Below are 25088 nucleotides of genomic sequence, written 5' to 3'. Positions count from 1 at the left end.
AGATATCAGGATGATTCCGATTAGGTTTAAGAAAAACATTGTATGAAATGCTCATATTTCTATTTATTAATCATGCAACACACATATTGTAGAATCATCTAACGACGATAATTATTCCGAATCAACTTTGTCTGTAATCCAGTCGATGTAAGCGTAAACCTTTACGAACACGTCCGGATAGTCTCTGGCACAGGGTTTAAAACCGTAGGACACAATCCCTATGATCTCATTATTTGCAATCAATGGACCACCAGAATCACCCTGGAAACAAAAAAATAGGTTATACGACATGGAAAACATCGTTAAAAAACTTTCTTTCATTTAAGCGTGTTCTTTTAGTTTTATAACATCATATATTTTTAATTTTTTTCACTTTAATTAATGATAAAATAGGTAGTACTCATATCATTACTTGTATTTGTCTTTGCATCTAGCATTGGACACCACAATTTACCTAGAATGGTCTGTATTTGTAACGTTTTCACGCATAAATCACTGGACCGATTATAGAATTCTTTCAACATGAGATAGCTGCAGCTTCACTGAGTGATATAGCCTATAACAACCAGCTCTCGTGGCCCCTTCACTAAAGCGGCTTGATGGAACACAGTGGAGTTTTAGTCACAAGGAATGCGACATAACCCACGGCTCCTTCCAGGGGGCCATGGGTATTTATGCAAGATATCCCCAATTAAAAGGGGAATATCCTTGTTAACTCGTATTGATGGTTTGCAATCTCTCATTGCATAATGTTAAAATTTGTATTATCTTTTCTGATATCAATCGGCAATCTATGAAAAGACTACGTGTAAGTATTTTATATCGAATCTGAAAATGGCGGGCAATAAGTTAAAATGAAATAAACTAATCACCCGACACGTAGCATGGCCTGGACTATCTTGGGCGCATATTTGATCCACCTCTGATAACGGGTACCATGTCTGCAAGTCGCGATAGGCCTCTAAACATGTATCATAAGATACTATTGACATATTTAGCTTCTGTAATTTGTCAGGTGAGTCTCCGTAGTCCTGAAAGATTAATTATTCATTAAAATGTTTGTGTATTTAAAATATTCTTAATCAAACCAAACCTCGATTTCACGAAGAAAGCTTTTAAGTGCACATTATGTCAGTTGGACTTAAGCAGCGGAGGTATATTGTTACAGCTAGAGACCATTTACATCCTTGAAATTTCATCCAGAAAACGCACATAACTGATCGGGGGTCGATTCCCAGGGCTATATTTTAACAATAACTGCACATTTATAGACCAGCTGCTTATTTATATCCGATGTGTATTTTAAAACTGCCTTCTGTGAATTGTGGTAGCGTTTGCATAAAAATAACGTGATTGAAAAACAGCTAAAAAATTTTGTAACCTAATAGGTGAGTAAAGTAACTCACATTATATGTCCCCCATCCAACTGATATTGTATTTGTTCCAACAGGAGTTTCTTCTGATGCCAAGGCAATGGGCGCAATTTTTGAGCTGTATTCGAATTCAGATGCCATTCCAAGAAGCGAAACGTCGTTAACAAGCGATGATTTATTGAAATCCTCATGATTCATAATTGTTTCTACTTCATATCTGGAGCCACCTGATGACACACTATTGGTTCCAGCGACCACTGTTATTTCTTCAGCGCTTAATCTAAATAAATATATAAAATATAAATTTTTCTTACTTTATAATTGTATATAACATCGTATTATTCAGACGGTGTCATGATTAGTGTTAAAGGCTTTTGAATTTTCGAATTCAATATTACACATGGATAAAATTTCTAGTATTTTGTATGTGGTAGTCGAGCACGCTTCGTCACGAATTGGGCCAGCTCGCACCGGGGAAGTACCACACCCCTACAGAAGACCGGCGTGAAATAGCATTCTGCTGTGTTTCGATCGGTGAGTGGGGGAGCCGGTGGCCCATATCCTTTAACTTACCCTTCCCAGTCCTTTCTTTTATTCCTATCGCCAATCCTTTCTTATTCCCTTCCCAAAATTCGGCAATCCATTTGTAGAGGTGTATGTATGTCTGCAATGGACCTTATGCCTCTCCAAATGTTCATGGGCGGTGGTAGCGCTTACCATCAGGAGTCCCACCAGCACCATTGCCGACTGAACATAAAAAAAATCCTGCTACACAATATTCCGTTTCGTGCCATTAAATATTACATAACTAGCTGTTCACCCGTGGCTCCTCCCGCCCATAGGCCTATAAGTCTTTAGGTCTTTCTCAAGGTCTAGACTATTTGTCAAAATTTTTTCAGTGGTTTAGATGTGATGGGCATACTTGGCGATGTGACTCCCCACTACGCCGCGCCGAATAACGAACTTTCATACAAGCTTTTCCACTATTTACTCCCCTTCTTGCCCTTTTTTTTGATAAAAAGTTCTTCATACCAATTTTCATCAATTATTATTAGGCGTGAATGCGTAACATACAGACAGGCAGAGTTACTTTCGCATTTATAATACTAGTTAGGCTTAGAAAATATCTAGTTACTCCTTTGTGCAATGGGCAGCCGTCAACACCCATTTTGGTCTGATGATGGATCCGCCGCAGAAGTGGAACTCCTTCCAGGTGCTTCTTCTCAGCGACACTTGATGCGGAAATTCTCCATCGTCGGCGGGTTTCCCTCCAAATATTTTAGTACCGACTTGACTGTTGCCTTTCATTAAAGGTCCTTCATCTTCGGATTCAAATAAAGGCACTGCAATTCATTTTATATATTCATAATTCAAGTATCAGAATATCTTCGCGCCTTAGCATATATTTTGTTTGATTGTTTGTACATTTGTTCGTTTCACCTTATACCAATACCTAAAGAAGTAAAATCTGACAATGCCCGTGATCGATATTTATCTCGTTCACCCTTTCTACTTAACATAATTTCACATAAACAATTCATATCACAAATGCTTTTGTAGATTACTTATTGCTTATACAATTTTTTTTAAATCTACTATGTTTCGTACATGCTTTATTCATGTATAATTTCTATTGGTAAATAAGTAGAGAAGACGACATTATAAGGCATCTTAGATAACATTAACGGAGGCACTGTATTAACTATTCCACATAAATTCAGTACTGTATTAAATTACTTATCACTAAACCAGCCTATTATATAGCTTTCGACCGCGTCTTCGCTTTGATAGTGTATGTTATACCAAGATGTATACCTACAAATAATATACTGATGTAATTTCTAATTGAATTGCTTGCCCATAAAAAAATTTCTAATGAAAATACATACGGCCTGTAGATGTAGCAGCATCATACTCCATGTCTGCGTTACTTGATAGCTCAGTGGTAAATGATGCGGCTATGGAACGTAATTGCGAATTTAAAATTTAAAATTGTACATTGAACATAATTAATAATTTTAAAAATACAGCAAGTGCTGCTGCCGCAACTTCACTCGCGTGGTCACAGTAAAAAGTTTACTAGCGGTCCGCTCCGGCATCGCCCGTAGTATATGTATATATATGCCTATAGCCTTCCTCAATAAATGGGCTGTCTAACACTGAAAGAATTTTTTAATCGGACCAGTAGCTCCTGAGATTAGTGCGTTCAAAAAAACAAAAACACATAATTTTAGTATAGATCTACGGTAAAAGTAGCCTACATCACTCTCTAGCCACTCAACTGTCTCCAGACACAAATTTTTACCATAAAATCGCTCCGTAGTGACGTGAAAAAGGACAAAAACATACTTTTGCATACACATTAGTTTATTATACTAGGACAAGGACAGTTATAATTACTCATTAATTAAAGATAAATTTGGATCACTTCAGTAACATTGACGTCTAATATATTTTATTAAAAATCCAGAAAGGAGGTATCCAGACTATATCACACTAATATTTATATATTGTATATTAATATTATAAATGTGAAAGTTTGTTTGTTCGGATTTTGTCCGTCAAACACGCTGAAATTACTGAACGGATTTTTATGAAATTTGGTATTCAAACTGGGTATGAGCTGACCTGGGTGATGGGATACTTTTTATCTCGATTAATTGCTCCCTTGGGATATCTAAATCATTTGTAAATGTCCTTATTCCGCGCGAGTAAAGCCGCGGGCGGAATATATAAATAAGAAAACTACGTACCATCCGATACCCAAGCTGTTGATAGCAAGAATAAAACCCACACTTGCAACATCTTGCTAGATGCCTGCCTCATTAATGTAGTAAACGAGTTTTCTTTAATTTATATGCTTTTCCAAAGTAAAGGGACGCATACAACGTTTGGTAATGAATTTTTTATCTATCTTAGTCTTTAATTAAACTTCACATAAAGGTGTAATACAATTTAAAAATAAAAACTATTAATATTCCTATTTGTACTATTTCAATGTTAACAAAACTTAAGCTAAATATAGAATATAACTTTTCGTTTATTATTTTTTTCATAAAAACCATTTATTATACGTGTGATCCATTACGAAAAACACGCCATGGTTTCCCGATTGAGCAAGTGGAGGAGGCTAGTAATTTGGGAGTGATTTTTGATAGTAACCTCAAATTCTGAAGCAATGTTCTTGAAATCGTTTAAAGTCGCTTCTACTAAAAGTGACGTATGTGGTAAAAAATTTCGTTTAGTAATATAGACCTTAGAGCCCCTTGTCGTTTCGAGACTCAATTTAACTCAGCGCTTTCGAGATTTGTCTTTTGGAACGCTGCAAAGGCTTTGCAAAGAGTTCAGAATGCCTCTGCCTGGTTCCGTTTTAATATACTTACCAGCTTACATAAAACTTTTTCTGAATTCTTCGCACATACTAAACATAAGAAATAGATATGTTTTTTCTGGCATGCTTCTTGTTCGATCATGTCAAAAGCTCGTCTGACGTAAGAACACCGGCCGAAATCCTATAAGAGCAATTGTAGAAATGCTCTCAGTTCGAGATTGCTACCTGTGCCATAAAATGTTGGCATAGTATCCCTCTGCCTCTGTTAATTGTGTACCAAATAAACATTCAAATATAAGAATTAACAATAACTTTTGTCAGAGCAGATCTAACATTGACAGTATTTGAAGCACCCAACATTCTCACATTGTTAATATTTAAGCATTTTGATCTGATCGCTATATATGAATATAAAATTAATATTAATCTTTAAATTAATATAGATAGTAAATAAGGACATATTTATTTAATATCACTAATGTATTGGTAATTAAATTAACATTATTATTTATGCTTATTTGCTGTTTATTTTATAATTTACATCAGTTTTGTTACAATAAACTACTGCAGTAGAAGGTCTAAATTACACCATCTTAAACAGAATCTATGACACAATACTGAGTCAACACCCTTTTCAGAAAATGTTGTTCACCATACGATATTTGATATAAGCAAACAAACAGTGTTGTACTTTTTTTTATTTATACGACTTTTGTATATTTTGTTTTTTTTCATCTTTCGTGTTGTGTAACTTATTTCATGAAACAAACGTATCTATGCATTTAATAATTTCCAGTATCCATTTTAATAACAATTAACCACTCATATTTGATTTAATTTCGATATCATGAGGGCTTTAGTGTAAAGTATGTCAGTATCAAATTTTCTTTGTAATTACATTTCTTTTATTCTAATCTTGAAATGGAAAACAATTAATTGTTTTGTCGATAAAGTGTTTTTATATTTTTGTAATTAGCCTTTTTTAAAATGGAAGCCTATATTTAACCTTCGATATATTCATTAAATCATTCCAAAATTTTCCATTATCAATTTCTAATAGATGAATAGCTAACTTATTTGTTATTAGCATTCACGGAAGGCAGGTAGTCGAGACCAAGTGCTAATATTTTCTTTATTTTGAGTTGGAAAATCATGCATAGATAGCTAAGGTCCGCGGTTTATGTCGGATTTCTATTCTTTCTTTTGTTGAGCCGTGAAGGGGTCACGGGTGCTGGTTAGGTTAGCGGAGGAACCCTCCGTGGAAGTGTAGCTAACCTAGTCATATGTATTTTATGAAAAGTTTGTTTACTAACAAACTTTTCAACTTAACAACAAGGCATTATTTACTTTTGTTAAAATTTCGCAATAAAATATCAAAACAATGTTATTTTTAAATAAACTTAAACATAATACTAAGTAATCCTATATACCTACTTAATTTGAAAATGTTAAAATTATATAAAGTTATTTTATAATTATACCGTTCAATTTATTTATTTATCCACACAAGGAAATCTCTCCACAAGCTTAGATTTCATGTAAATTGTGTCAAATGTTATGGTTTTATTCAACTCTAGCTGTTACCCGCAGCTCCGGCCGCGTGGTTAAAATAAATTTTCATAGAAATGAAGCATCTCACCGCAGAATTACCTCTGCGATAGACCTAACCTGAGCTAAGCTAAGTTACGATATTAGCTATCATTATATATGTCATATTCAGAAAGATCTTACATTTTAATATATTATTTCACCTTGAATGAGTATTTTTATTGTACACTTATTGTACAGAATAACCAAAAACAGTTATTGTTTATTCAGATAAGCAAACATCGAGTTCGAGGAAAACTATACGTGAATGGTCGCTTTAATTAAATTTATATCCATTGATTTCATACGAATGTATACTAAACTATATTTAACATACTTGTGATGCGAAAAACAAATGTTTAATTTGATATTATCTCTTAACACATTTTTCTGCGCGCTAGAGTTCTATGACGTCAATGCAATAAAAATAAAAATTACAATGTTAATTGCCAATTTAGTGTTACAGTAGACCGATAGATGGCGTTTTTTTTTTTAGTATAGCATAGTAATGTTTTTGTAACAGTAAGAAGTATATTAATTACACTATGTGTGGTGGTTAGGATATTCGACCTCAGATTGAGCGGTACCTGGATTCGGGATACCTGGGTCAGCTGGTATAATAAATTATAGGAATTTTTAAACTTTTATAAACATCGGAAGAAAGAATGCTGGTGCTGAAACAGTCCCACTGGGTTTCCGTCAATCATTACGTAAACCAAAGAGACAGAGTTATAGGTCATCGAATTGTATTTCTTGGATGATTGGTGATGATGTGATGAGAAATGTGAAAGAATAGTGTCTACTTGTGTTACGCATACATCCCTTGCTAGGCTCAACGTTCTCAACTTCAACACTATTTAGCTATTTAACAATTTAATGTCATCATCATCATCCGTCCATACATGTTCCCAATGCTTGGACAGAGGTCTCCTGTGAGGGTTCAAACCATAATCCACCACGCTGGCCAAGTGCGGGCTGGCAGATGTCCCAATGTCATCGAACTTTGAATCTTGCACCACCAGTTTCCTCACCATGTTTTTCTTCACCGTTCTGAGCGGTGATTATGTTATCCACATGCGTAGATAAATTGAAACATCAGTTTATTTCTTACACGCTCACCCGCTCTCGAACCACCGACATATCGATTTTAAGTCCGTGACCGTCACCACTGAGCCACCGCTGCTTTTAAAAGTAGAATTTAATGTACCATAAAAATAGTTGAAAATATACAATAAAGGGATTGATATAGTATATAAGACGAAGTATATACTTATATCACGGAGTTGCGTCATAGCATGAACCTTTTAACACCACTAACCGACATTAATTATTGAAATAAAACTACAATTTATTACAACAATTGTATTTAATGTACTTGGTATGACCATCTGTTATAACACTAAGCATCCAATACTATATCATATTTACACAAACCGACTGTTGGAAAATGTATTTTTGGAGCACGAATGTGAGAAACTTTAACTTGAGAGCCCTTAGACGTGTCTTAGACATACAAATTGATAAGCTAATTTAAGCATCCTAGTATAATTGTCAACCTTTATAATCGCTAATGACCTTGATGTTAAAAAGCGACCTAAAATAAATAAAAAAATCATCACCATCAGAAATCCACTCATTGCTCACAATACTACAGCATAAAAATGCTACTTCTGCTTGAGTTACCTGGCAGAGATTGCTAGAAGTGATAAGAAGGTCCTCCGTATAGTCTGAATTTATTATTATTTAGTTTTAAATTGGGCACATTATAGATGTACGATATAAATTTTTATTCTGTAATTGAGTAATTATGAAAAACACAAATTAATTAAAAAATTTTAACCAATTAATATTAACAATTTCCTAATTGTATGTTAATTTTGTAATAGATATTTAAAGGTGGTACACAACATGTGAAAAGTGAACAAAAAATATATTATTTGACCGGCTATTTCAACCAGCTGAGATAATATCAAATGTGCGCCAGCTTGCATATAAAATAATTATTTTTAAGCAAAAACAATCACCTCAAAAATTTCGGTAGACACCAGCTTACAAATTGAAAAAGAACCATGAAAATCAGTTTACCCAGGCAAAAGATCTGAGATAAGAAAGAAAAAAACGAGACACATTTCGTTTGAAGCTTTAATAATTAAATTCTTTTCAGCACGAATTATTATTTGGTATTTATAACATTGGGAATATAAAAATTTTGATATTACAAACAAATGTAGTATCAAAAATGATACAGTATACTGATTTTATTTTTTGAAAAAAAATAAACAATTGCCTTTCGATTATCTTCTCTTATGCTCTTCTCTTCTTTTATTTGTTACTGCTCCTGAATATTTACTAAAATCAATGTAAATTTGGAGTTGACAGTTTTAAGTTTCAGTCCTTTTAAAATTGCAATCAAGAAGGAAGAAGTATGTAAATGTTACTTGAATTATATGTAACTACCTTTACTTTCAATAACTCCATATATATTAAACCAACTGCTGGTAATATTCGACATTCATCAATATGATTAAAGTATCTATATTACTGTTTCTTTCAATTACTCTGATCGCAGAGGGTACGTAATCTACATTTTTCTTTTTTTTAACCGACTTTCATATAATTCTATATTCGTGTATGTTTTTTTAAATGTGTGTTACACTTTATTTTTTGCAATTGTGAACCGATTTAAGGACTTTTTATCTAAATCGAAAGAAGAAAAACTGCCTAATTCACAGTGAAGTAAAATCTTAGAAGTGAATTTTGACCCACTTCCCGGTGTCTGATTAGGGTATAGTTTTGCATTCGTATGTAACTTTAGGTAAATATAATAATCTGGTAATATTGCACTGATCTGATGATGGAGTCAAAAGGTGGATAGGGGATTTCTCAAGGGCGAAGAGTAAAGAGACGAAATTTTATAAATTTATTAACAATAAGCTCCATCGTTACATGACTGCCGACCCCAGGTAAACGAGATTTTAAATTGATTTACCATGGAAGCCTGTTCTAACTTCCTTCAGGACATGGATGCTGTAACCAGAGCTTCCTGCGAGGAACCTCCTCAATACTGAACAGCGCAGACTCGATTTTTTGCCTATTTGCGTATAATTACATTCTTAGATAAATAACGCCTAGGACTTCGTCGTCTTCGGCGTCGTCTATAGTGAAGCATAAAATAGATTAATAAAAATGTACTTACTAGCTCAGAGAGTCTACTACATATCGAATAACTAAGATTACTCCCATAAATTGTATTATACGGTAATTGGCAGCGATAAAAAGGTAATAATAAATAAGTTTTACCAAAAATTGAACCGATTTCATAACCATTCGAGGGCGAAAAAAAGAACTGTTAGGAGGTTAATATCTATCTATTATCTACAAATATAAGACTTGGCTGGCACTGATTTCGAATAGATGGGTGGGTAGCGTTAATAGCAACTATATAATTTTTGAATGGCTTTGAAGTCGGTTCAATAAAAAAAAACAATATTCATTCTTCCTTATTGCAACTCTGTTGCTAGATCGAACATAGAAAGGCATCAGTTTGAAAGCTCCAAGCGAAACTTAATATATTAATACGTGTACGCTTCCTCATCCTGATTCGTTGAAAATAGAAACGGTCACACATAATATAGCTTTTACGTAGCGAAACGGGAACCCGCACAAGATGGAGCGTACCCCTACCAAGCATCACTGCAGAGGAAACGTGGACCGGAAATTTACTTCTGTAGCGGCACCATCATCAAACCTCAATGGATTTTAACAGCTGCTTTATGTTTCGAAGGGTATGCTTTATACTATTTTATTAATAATAGCATGTATAGTCTGTTCAATAGCTGAAATGCGAAGTTTCACTAGAAATTTCTTTCCTTAAATTCCAATATTACATTTTCGCAAGTGGAAGTCCCGTCAAAATCTATCGAACCGTTTGAGAGATTAGTCAAAATAAACATACAGATAGACAGGACGGAAAAAAATGCTTTTGAGCACATTTGAATTATATGTTTGGTATTAATTCATATTAATATTGTTTAGCAAATAGCAGTCATGTTAAAAATTATTAACAAACATTCCATTGTATTCATTTTACAGATTTATTTCCTGCTCCATTACTTTCCTTTCCCATTTTCTTTTTGGCGTCGGTAGATTCTTATATATTTCTTATATTATGTATATATTTTCTTATCCCTGTGTTTGAGTCACAATATTTATAAACAGATTCTTAGTTTTGACTTTCTGTTCTCTATAGTTACCGGAAAAGCAGTAACGAATTATCAGTAGGTGTTGGTAACAACGATATTACCTTAGGTACGACATATCCAGTGGAAAAAATAATTCTCCATGAAAATTTTAATGAAACCTCCTTGGACAACAATATTGCTCTCGTCAAGCTGACCAGTGAGCTGACCTTCGACTCCAACGTGTCTTCCATTGATTTAGCATCGAAAGAGACTGAACCTGGAACGAATTGCACATTGACCGGGTGGGGACCCTACACGGTAAGTGTGTCTGTTTACATTTCCAAATGATCTATATCTATAGTTTTAAAGTATCAATTTCAAAACCATCAATACATTCTACAATACACGGTCGCAGCTTAAACTCTAAAATCGGAACGAATAAATCTTGAGAGTATTATTTCTTCGAACTTCTTGCGGTCTAGTCTAGCTTATACTTCTGTTTATATTATAGAAAGTCGTGTTAGTTACACTATTTATAACTCAAGAACGGCTAAATCGATTATGTTGAAATTTGGTACAGAAATAGTTTGCAACCCGAGAAAGGACATAGGACAGTTTTTCTGCCGGAAATTGAACGCGATCGGGAACATTGCCGGTAACACCCCGGGTCTATATTTCCTGCGAATATGCGGGCAAAGCCGCAGGCGGAATGCTAGTTCTTAATAAATTTATACCTAAGACCTATCGACCTTCGGTTGCAGCGGACGTAGACACAATCGAATCCTTTAAAATGTTCGACTGGCTTTCACTTTTCCGGGTAATGTAATGGACATGACATGACATGATGTAAGCATGGCTAAAAATATTTAATTATAAAATATAAATATAAAATGGCTGTAGTAATAATTTAAATGAAAAATCGTGATTGAGATATTCATATATATTATGAACAATTGAAAATTTATGTATTGTGTGGAATAATATTAATTGCTATGTTAATTTTAAATGTACTTACTATTTGATATCGATATAGGGTTGCAGGCCTACGATACAAGCTGTCTTAGTGTAGATCTGCAGTTGGTATTATGATTTTTTATCTAATAAAAAAAAAATATACATCATTGCTCTATACTTTTTGAAGATAATAATAATGTTAATCATGTTTACTGACAAAGAAAGTTTATGTATTATTTATTTACTTCGTTTCTTCTTTGGATAGAGGAAGTTTCAAGGTCAACATTAAAGATTTTAATTGTATCCTAGATAATATCATGCGTCTCAGAAAGTGAAATATTCATGTTTCAGAGCAACAGAAGGTTCCCTGATCAATTACAAGTGACATATCTGGACACAATTTCTTTGGATGAATGTCGAAAAGCTCTAATGTCCTACCCGAATAGTGCTATAACTGATAGACAGCTATGCGGAGAGAGAGATGAACCTTTCGGTCCATGTCAGGTGATTTATAAGTTCATTTATTTATTTATTCTTTATAGTATATATATTCATTCATTCTTCATATCACCGAAAAATAAATTGACATTGTAAAAAAAAAGACCATGCCGGCACATATGCACTATAAGGCGGCCTTATTGCTCAAGAGCAATCTCTTCCAGGCAACCTTTTTGTAAAGGAATATTTAACGTGTACGCGATGGCACAAAGCAATAACTAATATATTATTAACGTAGCACAACGTATATGTTATTTTAATATCAGAAACTAAACAGACAGACGCTTAGTAAAATAAGTTTCATTTTTATGGTCATTAATAATGTTTATTATTATTTGAAAGCTGGAGTACTGAACTGCACTTAGAATTATCCAATAGAATAGAGCAAAGCGTAGGTACATTTATAATAAGTTGAAGATAATTAATCTATTATCTTATTAACTTCGTCTACATCTCCACTAGAAGTCGGTTGGTTCTTTTAACAATTTGTTATTGTTTACAGCAAGAAGCTGGAGGTCCTTTGGCGGCTGATAATGAAGTTGTGGGTATTATTTCTTGCGGCGTACGGGATAAATTTAGGCCGGCACAGTATCCGTACGTGTTCACGAATGTGTACGCTTACCTGGATTGGATATCAGACAAAATTGATTCCGAGTAATTTGTATTTTATTAAATATGTTTATTTAATGCTGTTTGTTTATAAATGATTGTAAAACTGGTCATATTGTTATTGTAATTATTCAATGAGTAAAAATTAAGTGTTTTTATTTCTGTATCCAAACTTTATAAACGTCGTCAAAAAGTTAGACTATTTGGTTGAGCCGTTCTCGAGTTTTACACTCAGCAACACAACACAACAACAGCACAACAAAACAAGGCGCAACAATAATAAAAATATATTCAATTTATTTATTTAAAATATAAAAAAAAAATTCATAGGTATTGATTGGATCTCACAACTTTTAACTGTGTTGCGAAACTTGGTTTTTTTACATGTGATGTGTTTGTTCATAGGATTTCATTTTGTTATGTAGAAAATCCTTAATTTTTCCTTTTCGGTATCTTTTACTTTTTGAATACAGCGATAGATTTTCTTAAAAACCAACTCTTAACGAATGCTCAGTATTCACATACATAAAGAATGAAATTAAATTAAATAAACACATAATCCACAAATGACAAGGCTGATCATATACATACCGTCGTCATCAGCCCATATATGTTCCCACTGCTGGGACACAGGCCTTCTATGATGGTTCAGGCCATAATCCGCAACGCTGGCCAAGTGCGGGTTGGCAGAACTTTTGGTTCTTGGACATGCCGGTTTTAAGCAGTGGTTATGCTATCCACATGTGCTGTTAAATTAAATTTAATATATGCCGTGTTCAGACTATTAATTTAAAGCACAACGAAATTATAGGAGATCGAGAATCGCCCGAAGTGCTTCAATAAAACGAACTGGTACACCCGAGCCGCTGTTTTGCTCGACTAGGCGCCAGATATTGAAAAATAAGTTGTATAAGTATTGCGTTATATTATACAGTGTGTCCGGGTATGAATTTGTTATATTTTAGACACTTTTATAATAGGTGTTTAACTGTTCGCATATACACTAACCACGGGTCCAATCCATGCGAAAGGTCTTTTTTTTGGTTAAATATTATCTATAAGTGGCATAAAAATGGGCTTAATTGAAGGCCAATAAAATAATCCTGCCGTGTGCATTACAAAACAAAGTGATGATATTTCCCTAAAGCCCGAAAAAAAAAAATCTGAAAATCGAAAAATTATAGTAAAATTGTGCAAATCAACTAATTCATAAATGCTCTTCTATGTTGGCACTATCTTTGATACCAAGTGGATACAGTTAGCTGTTAATAGGTTCAATGGGTATATATACATAATTATCAGCAGCACCACTACCACCACCACTATAATCAACATCATCAGCCCATATTTGTACTCCTTTGAGGGTTTCAAGATCCACCACGCTGACCAAATGTGGGTTGGAAGATGTCACACGTCGACGAAGTTATGAATCTGAGACCTTTTTAGGTTTCATTACGATGTTTTCCTTCACCGTTTCGAGTAGTGGTAATGTGGATGGTCTGCAAAAGGGCGTTGGTGATCGCTTACCATCAGTTGAACTACCAGCTCAGATGCTCGCTATGACATAAAAAAAAGAATTTAAAAAGCAATTTACTTGTACACTTTTCTGGTTTCGAGCCCGACTTTTCGAATGAAGTCCGAGGTCCTAACCACTGAGCTACTACTTCTCTTATGTATCGATCTTATATATCTTATGGTCATCGGGTATACTTTATGTTTATTTTTAGGCGTTCCTCGTAAACATTTAAACCAATTTCAGTGACTTTGGCCAGTTAAAAAATTGCCATTAGAAAAGTCAATAAAAAATGCTTATTTACTACTTACAGCGATTTATGGATTGTGTTTAGACTTTTAGAGCGATAAAACCTACGTGGTTTTAATTTCAACCAAGTTGTCGTTTTATTAACTGTTATGAGGATCCCTGATTGTTTGCATGTACAGTATCTAGACACAATTTCTGTCTAAAAATGTCAAGAAGATTTAGAAGGCTAGAAACGAAGTAGTCCCGAAGTAAACATTTTTGTGCAAAAAGAAATTGGATGCATTTCAAGTGATATGCTTTTGAGCAGTGTAGATTACACACGATTAATTTTTTCAGCATTTCTACATGAGATCGTTTTTTAACATGCTGTTATTAGCTTATTTCCTTTTCTGGCCGTCGTGGGCTTTTGCTCCATTAGCAGCTTTGTCACCGATTCCTTTAGACTCGATTTGGACAGATGTACTTGAAACTCTTTACTTATAGTTATTGTGTTGGACCCTGCATTTTTTTTAAAAGCATATGTTAGTTTTAAATATGTAGATAAGAATGTCTAATAATAGCCTTATATACATATTATATTTTAATTAATTTTTGTTCATATGTCAAATGAACTTCTTATCTACTCCAATTAATGACATATTATAAATAGAAATACAATCGATTCTTTCCGTTATTTAGAGGCCAATCGAGCACACAATGATGTTCATGATATTATTATATTTGCCTTTAATTTTCATTGTTTGGTACGCAGAGGGTAAGTTAATATTGATTTTGAATTAAATGATAACACAACATTGAAATTTATAACACACATCTTGACCCCGATTCTGTTAAATGAGATAAATTTCACTTTCCTGTGTGTGTGTGTTACTGAGTACATGAAATGGAGGCAGTGAAAATTGCTTTTTCAATCATTATTATACTCATTATTGCAGTTCTAATATTAAATTTTTAGTTTTATATCATTGAAATGCTTTATAAATGAATAGAAGTTTAATTAATAGAATTTAATTAAACAAAGGCCGCGTTCCATCGATACAATATTGTAATCATTGAAATAATGTTTCGTATTGGTTGTGATGGTTCTTCATTATCTCAATAGATGGCGTGGGGTGCCACTTAGGCACATGAAACCGAAAGAGTAGAAGAAATTCGATTACTGTGGCAGGATCACGGGTGGCCGAGACGCTAGGCGTTGCTACGGTTAGGCAAGAAACGCGGGTTCGAATCCCGCCTCGTGATCAAATTTTGTCTATTCTTTCAAAATTTCTCAAGGTTCTAATATGCTTATTTGTTTATAATATTAACGCAGGAGCCATATTGGAACAAACAAGAGACCCAGAGACTAAAATAGTGGGTGGTGAAAAGGCCCGAGCAGGTACTTTCCCGTACCAAGTATCATTGAGAAAGAATGATACTAAGGAATTCCACTTTTGCGGAGGCTCCATCATCAGACCGATGTGGATAATGACAGCTGCTCATTGCACATTTGAGTAGAGTATATTTTATTGATTTTTTCTTAAGATTCATATCCACTACTATCAGCCAACTATTAAATCAGCCTTTCATTGAATACCTTTCATTATCATATCAGAGCACTGAATATTTATAATTTATTTATTCGGTCAACCAACACTTGCTTACAGTGATTCATAAGTATAAGTAGTATGTAAAAAATATTCTTGGGAAAAAGTAATTAAAGGATAACACAGCATGCAGAAATTGAACAGCTATATCTTATTATTATGATTGCAACTTTTTAACCCAATATTCTTAGGGGATACAGACTTACGCGGGTAAAACCGCAGGGCGCAGTCAGTATACATACATTCAACATTCGATTTATGCAACCCTTAAAAGGACGAAATTTAAAATCAAAGTTTTTGAATGTGGTTTTATCTGTTGTGAATTAAGGTTTAAGTTACCAACTTGTTTCTTCCTACTAATTTTATAAATGCGAAAGTTTCTAAGGATGTGTGTGTGTTTGTGGCTTTTTCACGCAAAACCTACCGAACCGATTGCATTGAAATTTGGTACGTAGATAGCTGGACAACTGGAGTAACATATAGATAACTTTTTATCCCGATATTCCTACGGGATACGGACTTACGCGGGTTTAACCACGGGGTGCAGCTAGTATATCACATATCGATAATTACGTTAATAAGTATTGCAAGCTAAGCAGAGTCTGTATTTTTCTTACAGCGTCAATGCAAAAGATATGACAGTAGTAGCTGGAAGCATCAAATTGTCGTCAGGTGGCGAAAGATATAAAGTAAAACAAATAATGAACCACGAGGATTATGACAACTCAACTTTTGCAAACGATATTGCCTTGCTTAAAGTCGATGAAATGACTTACAACGCGAACGTGTCTGCCATAGCTTTGCCCGACAGAAATACTCCTGGTTATAGAAAGGGCATAGTTACAGGGTGGGGCAATGAACAAGTGAGTGTTATTAAGCACTTATAGACGCTTCCGGCTCCGCCCGGATATCAAGATTCCTGTTTCATCCCAAGGGAGCATTTATTAAATCAGGTCATATCCTGTCTGTATGTCTAATTTCATCAAAATCCGTTCAGTAATTTCAGCGTAATTGACAGACAAACATTCACACAAACAAATTTTCACATTTATAATATTACTGTGATGTGTGATTGCACTGGCGTACCCACATTAAGCCAGGAAAAACTACTTTGCAACATACACAAAAAAAGAAAGGTAATAAAGAAACCCAAACATACATTTTAATCGCTAATTGTGGTATACCATTTTAGAAGGGCAATAACAACAGACCAGATAATCTTAAATTGCTGACATCATATACAATAACGGTAGACACATGTCAACTAAGGTTAGAAGGTATCGGTATTCCAGTAACAGACAAACAAATTTGCACCATATCATCAGGAACAACGGGTGCATGCCAAGTGAGTATTTATTAGTACATACTGTGTGTCAGCTGTGTCCAGCTATTTTATAATTTCTAGAAAAATAAACTATGGGTAGGTAACATAACAATTTGAACGCTCGGCCTTCTATAGTTGATCACAGCGTAATGTTATGTGGCTTAGCTTTTTAGCTTGTATTTCTTGATAAATAGATACATAAAAATATTTCAAGCATCTAACGAATCAAACTAACTTTTGCATGTTTCATAGAATAAATATTGTTATTATTTATTTGATATATAACTGCTTGGTTGTTTATTACGCTATGAGGCATAAAACTGTTACACAAATTGTTGGAATTCGTAATAGAGACAAAATAGACTGATAAAGAACACTAGCACTTCTGTCTCTTGAGACTTTTGCTTTTAATCATTAATGTGTCATATATAAATATTAATCCCTATTTCTTCCTGTGTTCTCGATGTTCGGATATATCCATATCCTTTCCCTTACGCTTCCCAGTCCTTTCCTTTATTGCTATCGTCAATCTTTTCATATAAGTCGGTCATCCATTTGTATATTCGTAAGGTCTGTCTGTACCTTACTTTGACTTTAACTGTGAGCTTGATTTCAGGGTGATTCTGGTGGTCCGTTTGTTATAGATAAGAAACTCGTTGGAGTCGTGTCCTGGGGTGTAGGTTGCGCTAAAGGTTACCCAGATGTGTTTACAAGAGTCTTCTCATATCGAGATTGGATTCTAGACATCGTTGATTCGGCTTAATAATGAATTTCTTAATAAATGCGTTTCCTTTATTAAGAAATTCATTCAATGGAAAAATTATATTTACTATTGGAATATTTTATACATTAATATTCTTTTTCGGCACGAATTTGGACAGCTCCGGGATGGTACCACCCCCCAGTTGTCCGCTCTAGCGTAAAAAACAAATTCTGTTTGTAGCAATATACATTTGAGTATCATACGTGTTCGAAATTTTATTTAAAACCCTGTCCTTTTTATGATTATATATCTATGGCAATACAAAAGAATCTTTAATATTATCTATATACATAAAATTGAATCCCTATTTCCCTTCGTCACGCCAACACGAGGGACCGGTGGACCGATTTCAAAAATCCTGTCATCATTAGAAAGCTGCAATTACACTGAGTGACATCCTGCTTCCTACTAATATTATAAATGCGAAAGTTTGTAAGGATGTGTGTGTGTTTGTTGCTCTTTCACGCAAAAACTACTGGACTGATTTCAATGAAATTTGGTACGTAGACAGCTGGACAACTGGAATAACATGTAGACAACTTTTTATCTCAATATTCCTACGGGATACGGACTTACGCGGGTGAAACCGCGGGGCGCAGCTAGTAGGCTATATATGTACCACGGGTGAAACCGGGCCGAACAGCTGTTCTAAACCTAAGCTATTAACTAAACTAGCTAGTTTTAAAATAAAATCATCGTTACCGGCAAGTCCGAGAATTAGAAGTTCGACGACATGTGACATTTGCCACCCGCATTAGCCATCGTGGTAGTGGTAATGATTATAAATAGATACATCTTTTTCCGGATAACTTAATTTAACAGCTTTAATTAATTTAAATAACCAGCACTCATTGATTATTTATCATTATTTTTTTATTTCATAGTCGGCAATGGAGCTGGTGGGTCGCCTGATGGTAAGCGCTACCAACGCCCATGAACATTTGGAGAGGCATAAGGTCGATTGCAGACCTTACGCCACTACAAATGGATTGCCGACTTCAAATTAGAATGGGATTTAATGGAAGGATTAACGAAAGGAATACAGGAAAGGACTAGGGAGGGTAAGGAAAAGTATATGGGCCTCCGGCTTCCCCACTCACCGAACGAAACACAGCAGCTATGCTATTTCAGGCCGGTTTTCTGTAGAGGTATGGTACTACCCCGGTGCGAACTGGCCCAATTCGTGCCGAAGCGTGCTCGACTACCAAGTTTAATTTAGAATACAATTAAAAAATTCTTATCGAAAACTTCATTTCCCTATGTTGATACATGTTAATTTACATATAAATCGATAATCCTCTTAATGAGCAATTATACTAAAATTTTAATAACGTCACCAAGGCACAGGCACAATTAGCAAAAAAAAAAAATAATAAAAAATCTGTTTATTTGTATCAAAAAATGTTACATAATATAGTTACAGATGCTGCATTTAATCCCAGACTAGGATCGCCTGCGTTGTGAGGCTCAATCTCTTTCATCGAATTACATACAAATTTAAAATACATTTGAAAAGATAAGAAAAATGTCTAACTTCCACCTGGATGGGTAAAGACGGTGAACTACGCATTCCAGACTTTACAAACAAATATACAACAACTATTATAACAAAAGAAAAAAAATCGAGGAACTTAAAAAAGACACTTATTTCATGAAAGTGCTGAGACATAACCACAAACATAATAGCGCTCGTGGGTCAGTGGTAAACCAAGTTTTAGAACCTCAGACATGCGATTTATGTTTTTTTTTTTTATGTCACAGTCGGCAAAGGAGCTGGTGGGTCGCCTGATGGTAAGCGCTACCACCGCCCATGAACATTTGTAGAGGCATAAGGTCCATTACGCCTCTACAGATGGATTGCCGACTTTTTGGGAATGGATTAAGAAAGGATTGGTGAGAGGAATAAAGGAAAGGACTGGGAAGGAAAGGAAAAGGATATGGGACTCCGGCTCCCCCACTCACCGAACGAAACACAGCAGAATGCTATTTCACGCCGGTCTTCTGTGGGTGTGTGGTACTTCCCCGGTGCGAGCTGGCCCAATTCGTGCCGAAGCGTGCTCGACTACGACATTAAAAAGGTCTCAGGTCCCTCCATCCGAAAGAACTCCCCATTCGAAACCAGACAATTTAGCAAACAATATTTAATCTGTCCCATATCCACATTACCCCTGCTTGAACCACATTGAATGAAGACCTTTTATATTATAATATGTGGCTGTAAAATAACAAATATAGTTAAAAAAAACTAAAAAATACACAAAAATTGTCTCCTTTGTTTTTGTACAGAGCATAATATGTCAGGGAATTATATAAACCTGGGGATTCTAATCAGATGGAACTTATGAAATTATTGTTTTGTCACCGATCTTTATGAAGTGTACAAAGTTTGAAGTAAATAATTATGTCCGTTTAAAGTGCGTCAAAATCAAGTCTAAGTATGATAAAAACACATATGTAAGACTAATAAAAGCCCGTTAAAAATATGGTGGTAGCTAAAAACTCTTTTTTTTGTGTTCAAAACCCAAAGAGTAAATTCGAGTCTAAGCCTTCGCTATCAGTATGTCTGTCTGTTTATAACCAGGCTGTATCTCATGAGTAAAACAGTTGATATTTTATTTTCATTGATATATTTCTGAAGCTACGACAACAAATAATAAAAAATACAGATTTAGTGATTTTTTTGCATTTGCTCCTTATCTAATTTATACGGATCCCTTAAAAAGGTTAAAAAGTTCTTAATTTCACTTCATATATATTTTGGTATGTGGTAGTCGAGCACGCTTCGGCACGAATTGGGCCAGCTCGCACCGGGGAAGTACCACACCCCCACAGAAGACCAGCGTGAAATAGCATTCTGCTGTGTTTCGTTCGGTGAGTGGGGGAGCCGGAGGCCCATATCCTTTTCCTTACCCTTCGCAGCCCTTTCCTTTATTCCTATCGCCAATCCTTTCTTAATCCCTTCCCAAAAAGACGGCAATCCATTTGTAGAGGCGTAAGGTCTGCAATGGACCTTATGCCTCTCCAAATGTTCATGGGCGGTGGTAGCGCTTACCATCAGGCGTCCCACCAGCTCCATTGCCGACTGTAACAAAAAAAAAAAAATATGTCTAATTTTGAAGTATTTGTATATAGTAGAATAAATTTTTGCTTTAAATTATTATGTTTATGTGTGTAGAGCCTTATTTCTAAGCACAATTATATATAAGTAGAACAACTTTTGGATATAATTAGCCATTGAAGACTCGCCAAGTACGGCAAAATGCTTCAAATATATGTTTTTTCATTATTTTTATTGTCCTGGTACGCACATGGTGAGTTAATTACTTATTTTTTTTTATAATGCACCACCTTGAATAAGTAGAACTGTCTATGGTCTTCGAATATCATGCAGATCGTAAATGTATTTTCTTTCTTTCTTTTGCATGCTACAGCATGCGAAAGGCGGTACTATGGTATGGGGCATTTGATATACATCTGTTTCACTGATCGATTTTCCTCATGGAAAAGTGATCAGCCTTCTGTGTCCTGCCAGACCGAGACTTTCTTTTGTGCGTTCCCACCAGGAATCGAACGTAGAACCCCTTGGTTCTACGCTCACGCGTCAACCACTACACCAAGGAAGCGGTCATACAATACATATAAAAATAGGTAGGTTTTCATTCAACATTTTGCAGGTGCACGCTTAGGCACATACAGTGATCCTGAGACTAAAATATTTGGAGGGACAAATGCAGAAGAAGGAGAGTTTCCATATCAAGTATCACTGAGGAAGACCACTTGGCGGGAGTACCATTCTTGCGGAGGATCCATCATCAGACCGACATGGGTGTTGTCAGCTGCCCATTGCACAATCGAGTATTCTATTACTTTTATATTAATATAGACATTTTTTGTAGGCGAGTTGTATAAGCATATAGTTAAATAACTCGGTTTAATCATAAAATCATCTAAATTACTTAAATCACTTGCTCATATATCTGCTGGCGATTCTAATCAGGAGTAATAGATAAACTCATCAATTAATAAGTAATTGCACGGTTTGAATTTAATATGTCCGTTTAAAGTGGGGCAACATCGAGTCAAAAGGAGTCGGTTACATACAAACATACAGCTCAATCTTATAAAAATGTGTTCAAAACAAATCTATAAAAAATAGGTTTAGTTAAGTGAACCAATAGGAGATAATAACCTTTACTTTCTTATAGCGACCACCCCGATAATATAACAGTTGTTGTTGGGACAATTTCATTGTCTTCAGTTGGCATCAGGTATAGCGTGGATAAAATTATGAACCATGAGAATTACAATAGAACATCATTGGAAAATGATATCTCGCTACTTAAAATTGCGGGTGAATTTAATTATACTTCCAATGTGGCTCCAATAGCCTTGGCTGAAAACCCTACTCCTGGTGGTACGGATTGCGTTTTGACAGGATGGGGATATATTAATGTGAGTCGTATGCTAAGTTCAATAATAATTTACATACATTTAACCGTTAAAACCTCCTGTTTTATGAAAAGTTTTGCGTAGTTAGAACTGCAATTAAATGCCTCTGTTATAACTAGTTAAATTTTTGAAGATTTACCCAATGCCTATCTACTTATCCTATCTATCATTTAATTATATTCGCAAATTTATTTTCTATACCATATTCATAGTTTCATGTATTGACAGACCCTATGTTTTTATTAAAATGTAAGTTGACCCTTATATAGGTCTTTCAACATATGAAATCTTGTGTCAAATACTGTCTATTGGTTGTTAAAATCTGAAAATTTTAATTAATACAGAGAACTCTTTTGATTTTTTCTAGGTCCCTTTTCATTTCAAAATTATTAAAATTAGACCAAATTTTAATGGGATTATACAGGCATCTATTTATTTTGATACCTTGGGCTAAAGCCGGGCAACAGCTTGTATGAGAATAAATATAAAGATTACATTGTTAAACGAATACATTATATAAGAAATTTTAAAGAATAGAAAAGAAAATATCACAAGGCAGAATTCTTACCCACAACATTTTTCCGAACCATAGCAACGCCTTGCCTTATAAAGCACTAGCTGCGCACCGTGGTTTCACCCGCGTAAATCCGTATCCCGTAGGTATATCGGGATAAATAGTTGCCTATATATTATTCCACTTGTCCCACTGTCTACGTACCAAATTTCATTGCAATATGTTTAGTAGTTTTTGCGTGAAATAGCAACAAACACACACACACACACACATCCTCACAAACTTTCGCATTTATAATATTAGTAGGATTATTACAATTTAAAATTAATAGAATAAATTGTTTTTAGTATTACGATGATGTACCTGATAAACTTCAAGTGCTTTACCTAAAAACGGTGTCGGTAGAACAGTGTCGAAAGGATATAATGGTGAACAACAGGCCAAGCAATCTCCCAATTACAGATGATAATGTTTGCGCTTCTAAAGAAGAAGGTGCAGGTGCATGTCGGGTAAGAAACATTTTAATATACAAATTTATCACTATATACTATAAAACAAAGTCGCTTTCTCTGTTCCTGTGTCCCTATGTATTTTTTTATGTCACAGTCGGCAATGGAGCTGGTGGGTCGCCTGATAGTAAGCGCTACCACCGCCCATGAACATTTATAGAGGTCCTTACACCTCTCCAAATAGGTTGCCGACTTTTTGGGAAGGGATTAAGAAAGGATTGGCGAGAGGAATAAGGGAAAGGACTGGGAAGGGCAAGGAAAATGATATGGGACTCCGGCTCCCCCACTCACCGAACGAAACACAGCAAAATGCTATTTCACGTCGGTCTCCTGTGGGGGTGTGGTTATTCCCCGGTGCGAGCTGGCCCAATTCGTGCCGAAGCGTGCCCGACTACCACATATATGATGTATTAAATCTTTCAAACGACGGTTTATATGTATAATAATATCTATTAAAATACTCTGAAATTACAATACAAAACTGCAGAGATCGTTTGTTTGATCGCGCTAATAAAGTTACTGGGTGTAAAAACACTTAAATAAATAGGCTATATGTGCCACACGGGCGAAGCCAGGTCGGACCGCTAGTTATGTGTACATAAAACTCAAAGGTGACTAACTGACTGACTGACTGACTGACTGACTGACTGACTGATTGATAGTGATCTTTCCACGCACAGCCCAAACCACTTCTTTCTTTCAATTTCGATGTTTAAATTAATTCAGACTTTATTGAATGAAACCTATCAGGTCTTAAATTTGATTTTAATAGACCACTACAGTCGGATATATTATGTTTCAACTTATCGAAATAGCTGTTATATTGTATTTTTTCTTGTATTTTTACAAGAAACTAAATAAGAAAGAAATGGGACAACACGCGAGGCGTCAGCTTTCAAGTAAAAGAAGAATCATTCATATATTTTTTATTTGACAGCTGTAAAAATTGTTCCCAGTCGAAAGCTCTGATGTAACAGAGCCAAAAAAATACAGTCGAATTGACAACCTCCTTCTTTTGTGAAGTCGGTTGAAAATAAAAAATTGCGTTGTTTATTTCAGGGTGATTCTGGAGGCCCGCTGGTGGCTAACAACACGCAAATTGGTGTAGTATCATGGGGTAAGTTCATCTGCGGTCAGGGAGTACCGGAAGTGTACGCGGGCGTTTACGAATTCCGAGATTGGATCTTAAGCCACATCGATAAGGACGAATAATCACAATTGTATTGCATGATTACATATCATTCTCTGATCATAAACGTCTTTAACGAACTGCAAAACACATGACCATGAGTGAATTTATGTTTAATCTTTGGAGTGTTATCATTGTAACAAATAAATAATGAATGCAATCTGATTAAGCGTTATTTACTGACCAATATGTGCAGAGTTTGATCCCCCCCTCTCCCCAAAGAAATTAATGATAAATACGGCCTTGAATAAATCTCCTTAATATATTTAAAAATAATAACAATCGAGTTACTTGCTGATTCTTCAAGGGACATGCCAAATGATCTCCCATTTGGCATGTCCCTTGTTTTAAAAAACGATTACTCCTAAATAATTGTAATAGTTTACATGAATAATTTTTTGGGTTTCAGTTTGAATATATGATATTGAATATCGATTATGAATTAAAACAGATTAGGAA

The 25088-nt window shown here is 34.9% G+C and overlaps 2 protein-coding genes across 2 annotated transcripts; one reads left to right on the top strand and one right to left on the bottom strand.

Annotated features, from left to right (window-relative positions):
- Positions 1–43: 43 nt before the first annotated feature.
- On the bottom strand, positions 44–4180 carry LOC119830503 (chymotrypsin-2-like). The gene is made up of 6 exons (XM_038353547.1): positions 4127–4180; positions 3263–3331; positions 2509–2716; positions 1407–1653; positions 873–1031; positions 44–261 (listed from the first exon to the last, which is right to left on the bottom strand). Exons 1-6 carry the CDS (start codon positions 4176–4178, stop codon positions 112–114), a joined length of 885 nt encoding a protein of 294 aa, XP_038209475.1. The 5' UTR covers positions 4179–4180; the 3' UTR covers positions 44–111.
- A 5525-nt stretch (positions 4181–9705) lies between these two features.
- Positions 9706–24652, top strand: LOC119830502 (coagulation factor IX-like). The gene is made up of 10 exons (XM_038353546.1): positions 9706–9709; positions 9938–10076; positions 10541–10790; positions 11778–11930; positions 12427–12469; positions 15608–15788; positions 16501–16744; positions 17074–17226; positions 23279–23440; positions 24500–24652. Exons 1-10 carry the CDS (start codon positions 9706–9708, stop codon positions 24650–24652), a joined length of 1482 nt encoding a protein of 493 aa, XP_038209474.1.
- The last annotated feature ends 436 nt before the right edge of the window (positions 24653–25088 follow it).

This window comes from Zerene cesonia, chromosome 11 (assembly GCF_012273895.1).
Source record: "Zerene cesonia ecotype Mississippi chromosome 11, Zerene_cesonia_1.1, whole genome shotgun sequence".
In the NCBI taxonomy this organism is placed as follows: Eukaryota; Metazoa; Arthropoda; class Insecta; order Lepidoptera; family Pieridae; genus Zerene; species Zerene cesonia.
This window is presented reverse-complemented; position numbering and strand designations above follow the sequence as displayed.

Bases quoted from the DNA above. Each gene is read 5' to 3' on its own strand.
- LOC119830502 (XM_038353546.1), top strand. The intron at 15,789-16,500 runs GTAGAGTATATT...TTTTTCTTACAG, and splicing joins GCTGCTCATTGCACATTTGA to CGTCAATGCAAAAGATATGA. The intron at 23,441-24,499 runs GTAAGAAACATT...TGTTTATTTCAG, and splicing joins AAGGTGCAGGTGCATGTCGG to GGTGATTCTGGAGGCCCGCT.
- LOC119830503 (XM_038353547.1), bottom strand. From the start codon at position 4,178: ATGTTGCAAGTGTGGGTTTTATTCTTGCTATCAACAGCTTGGGTATCG. The intron at 3,332-4,126 runs GTACGTAGTTTT...TACGTTCCATAG, and splicing joins AACAGCTTGGGTATCGGATG to CCGCATCATTTACCACTGAG. The intron at 1,654-2,508 runs GTAACTAGATAT...ATATTTATTTAG, and splicing joins GCTGCCCATTGCACAAAGGA to ATTAAGCGCTGAAGAAATAA.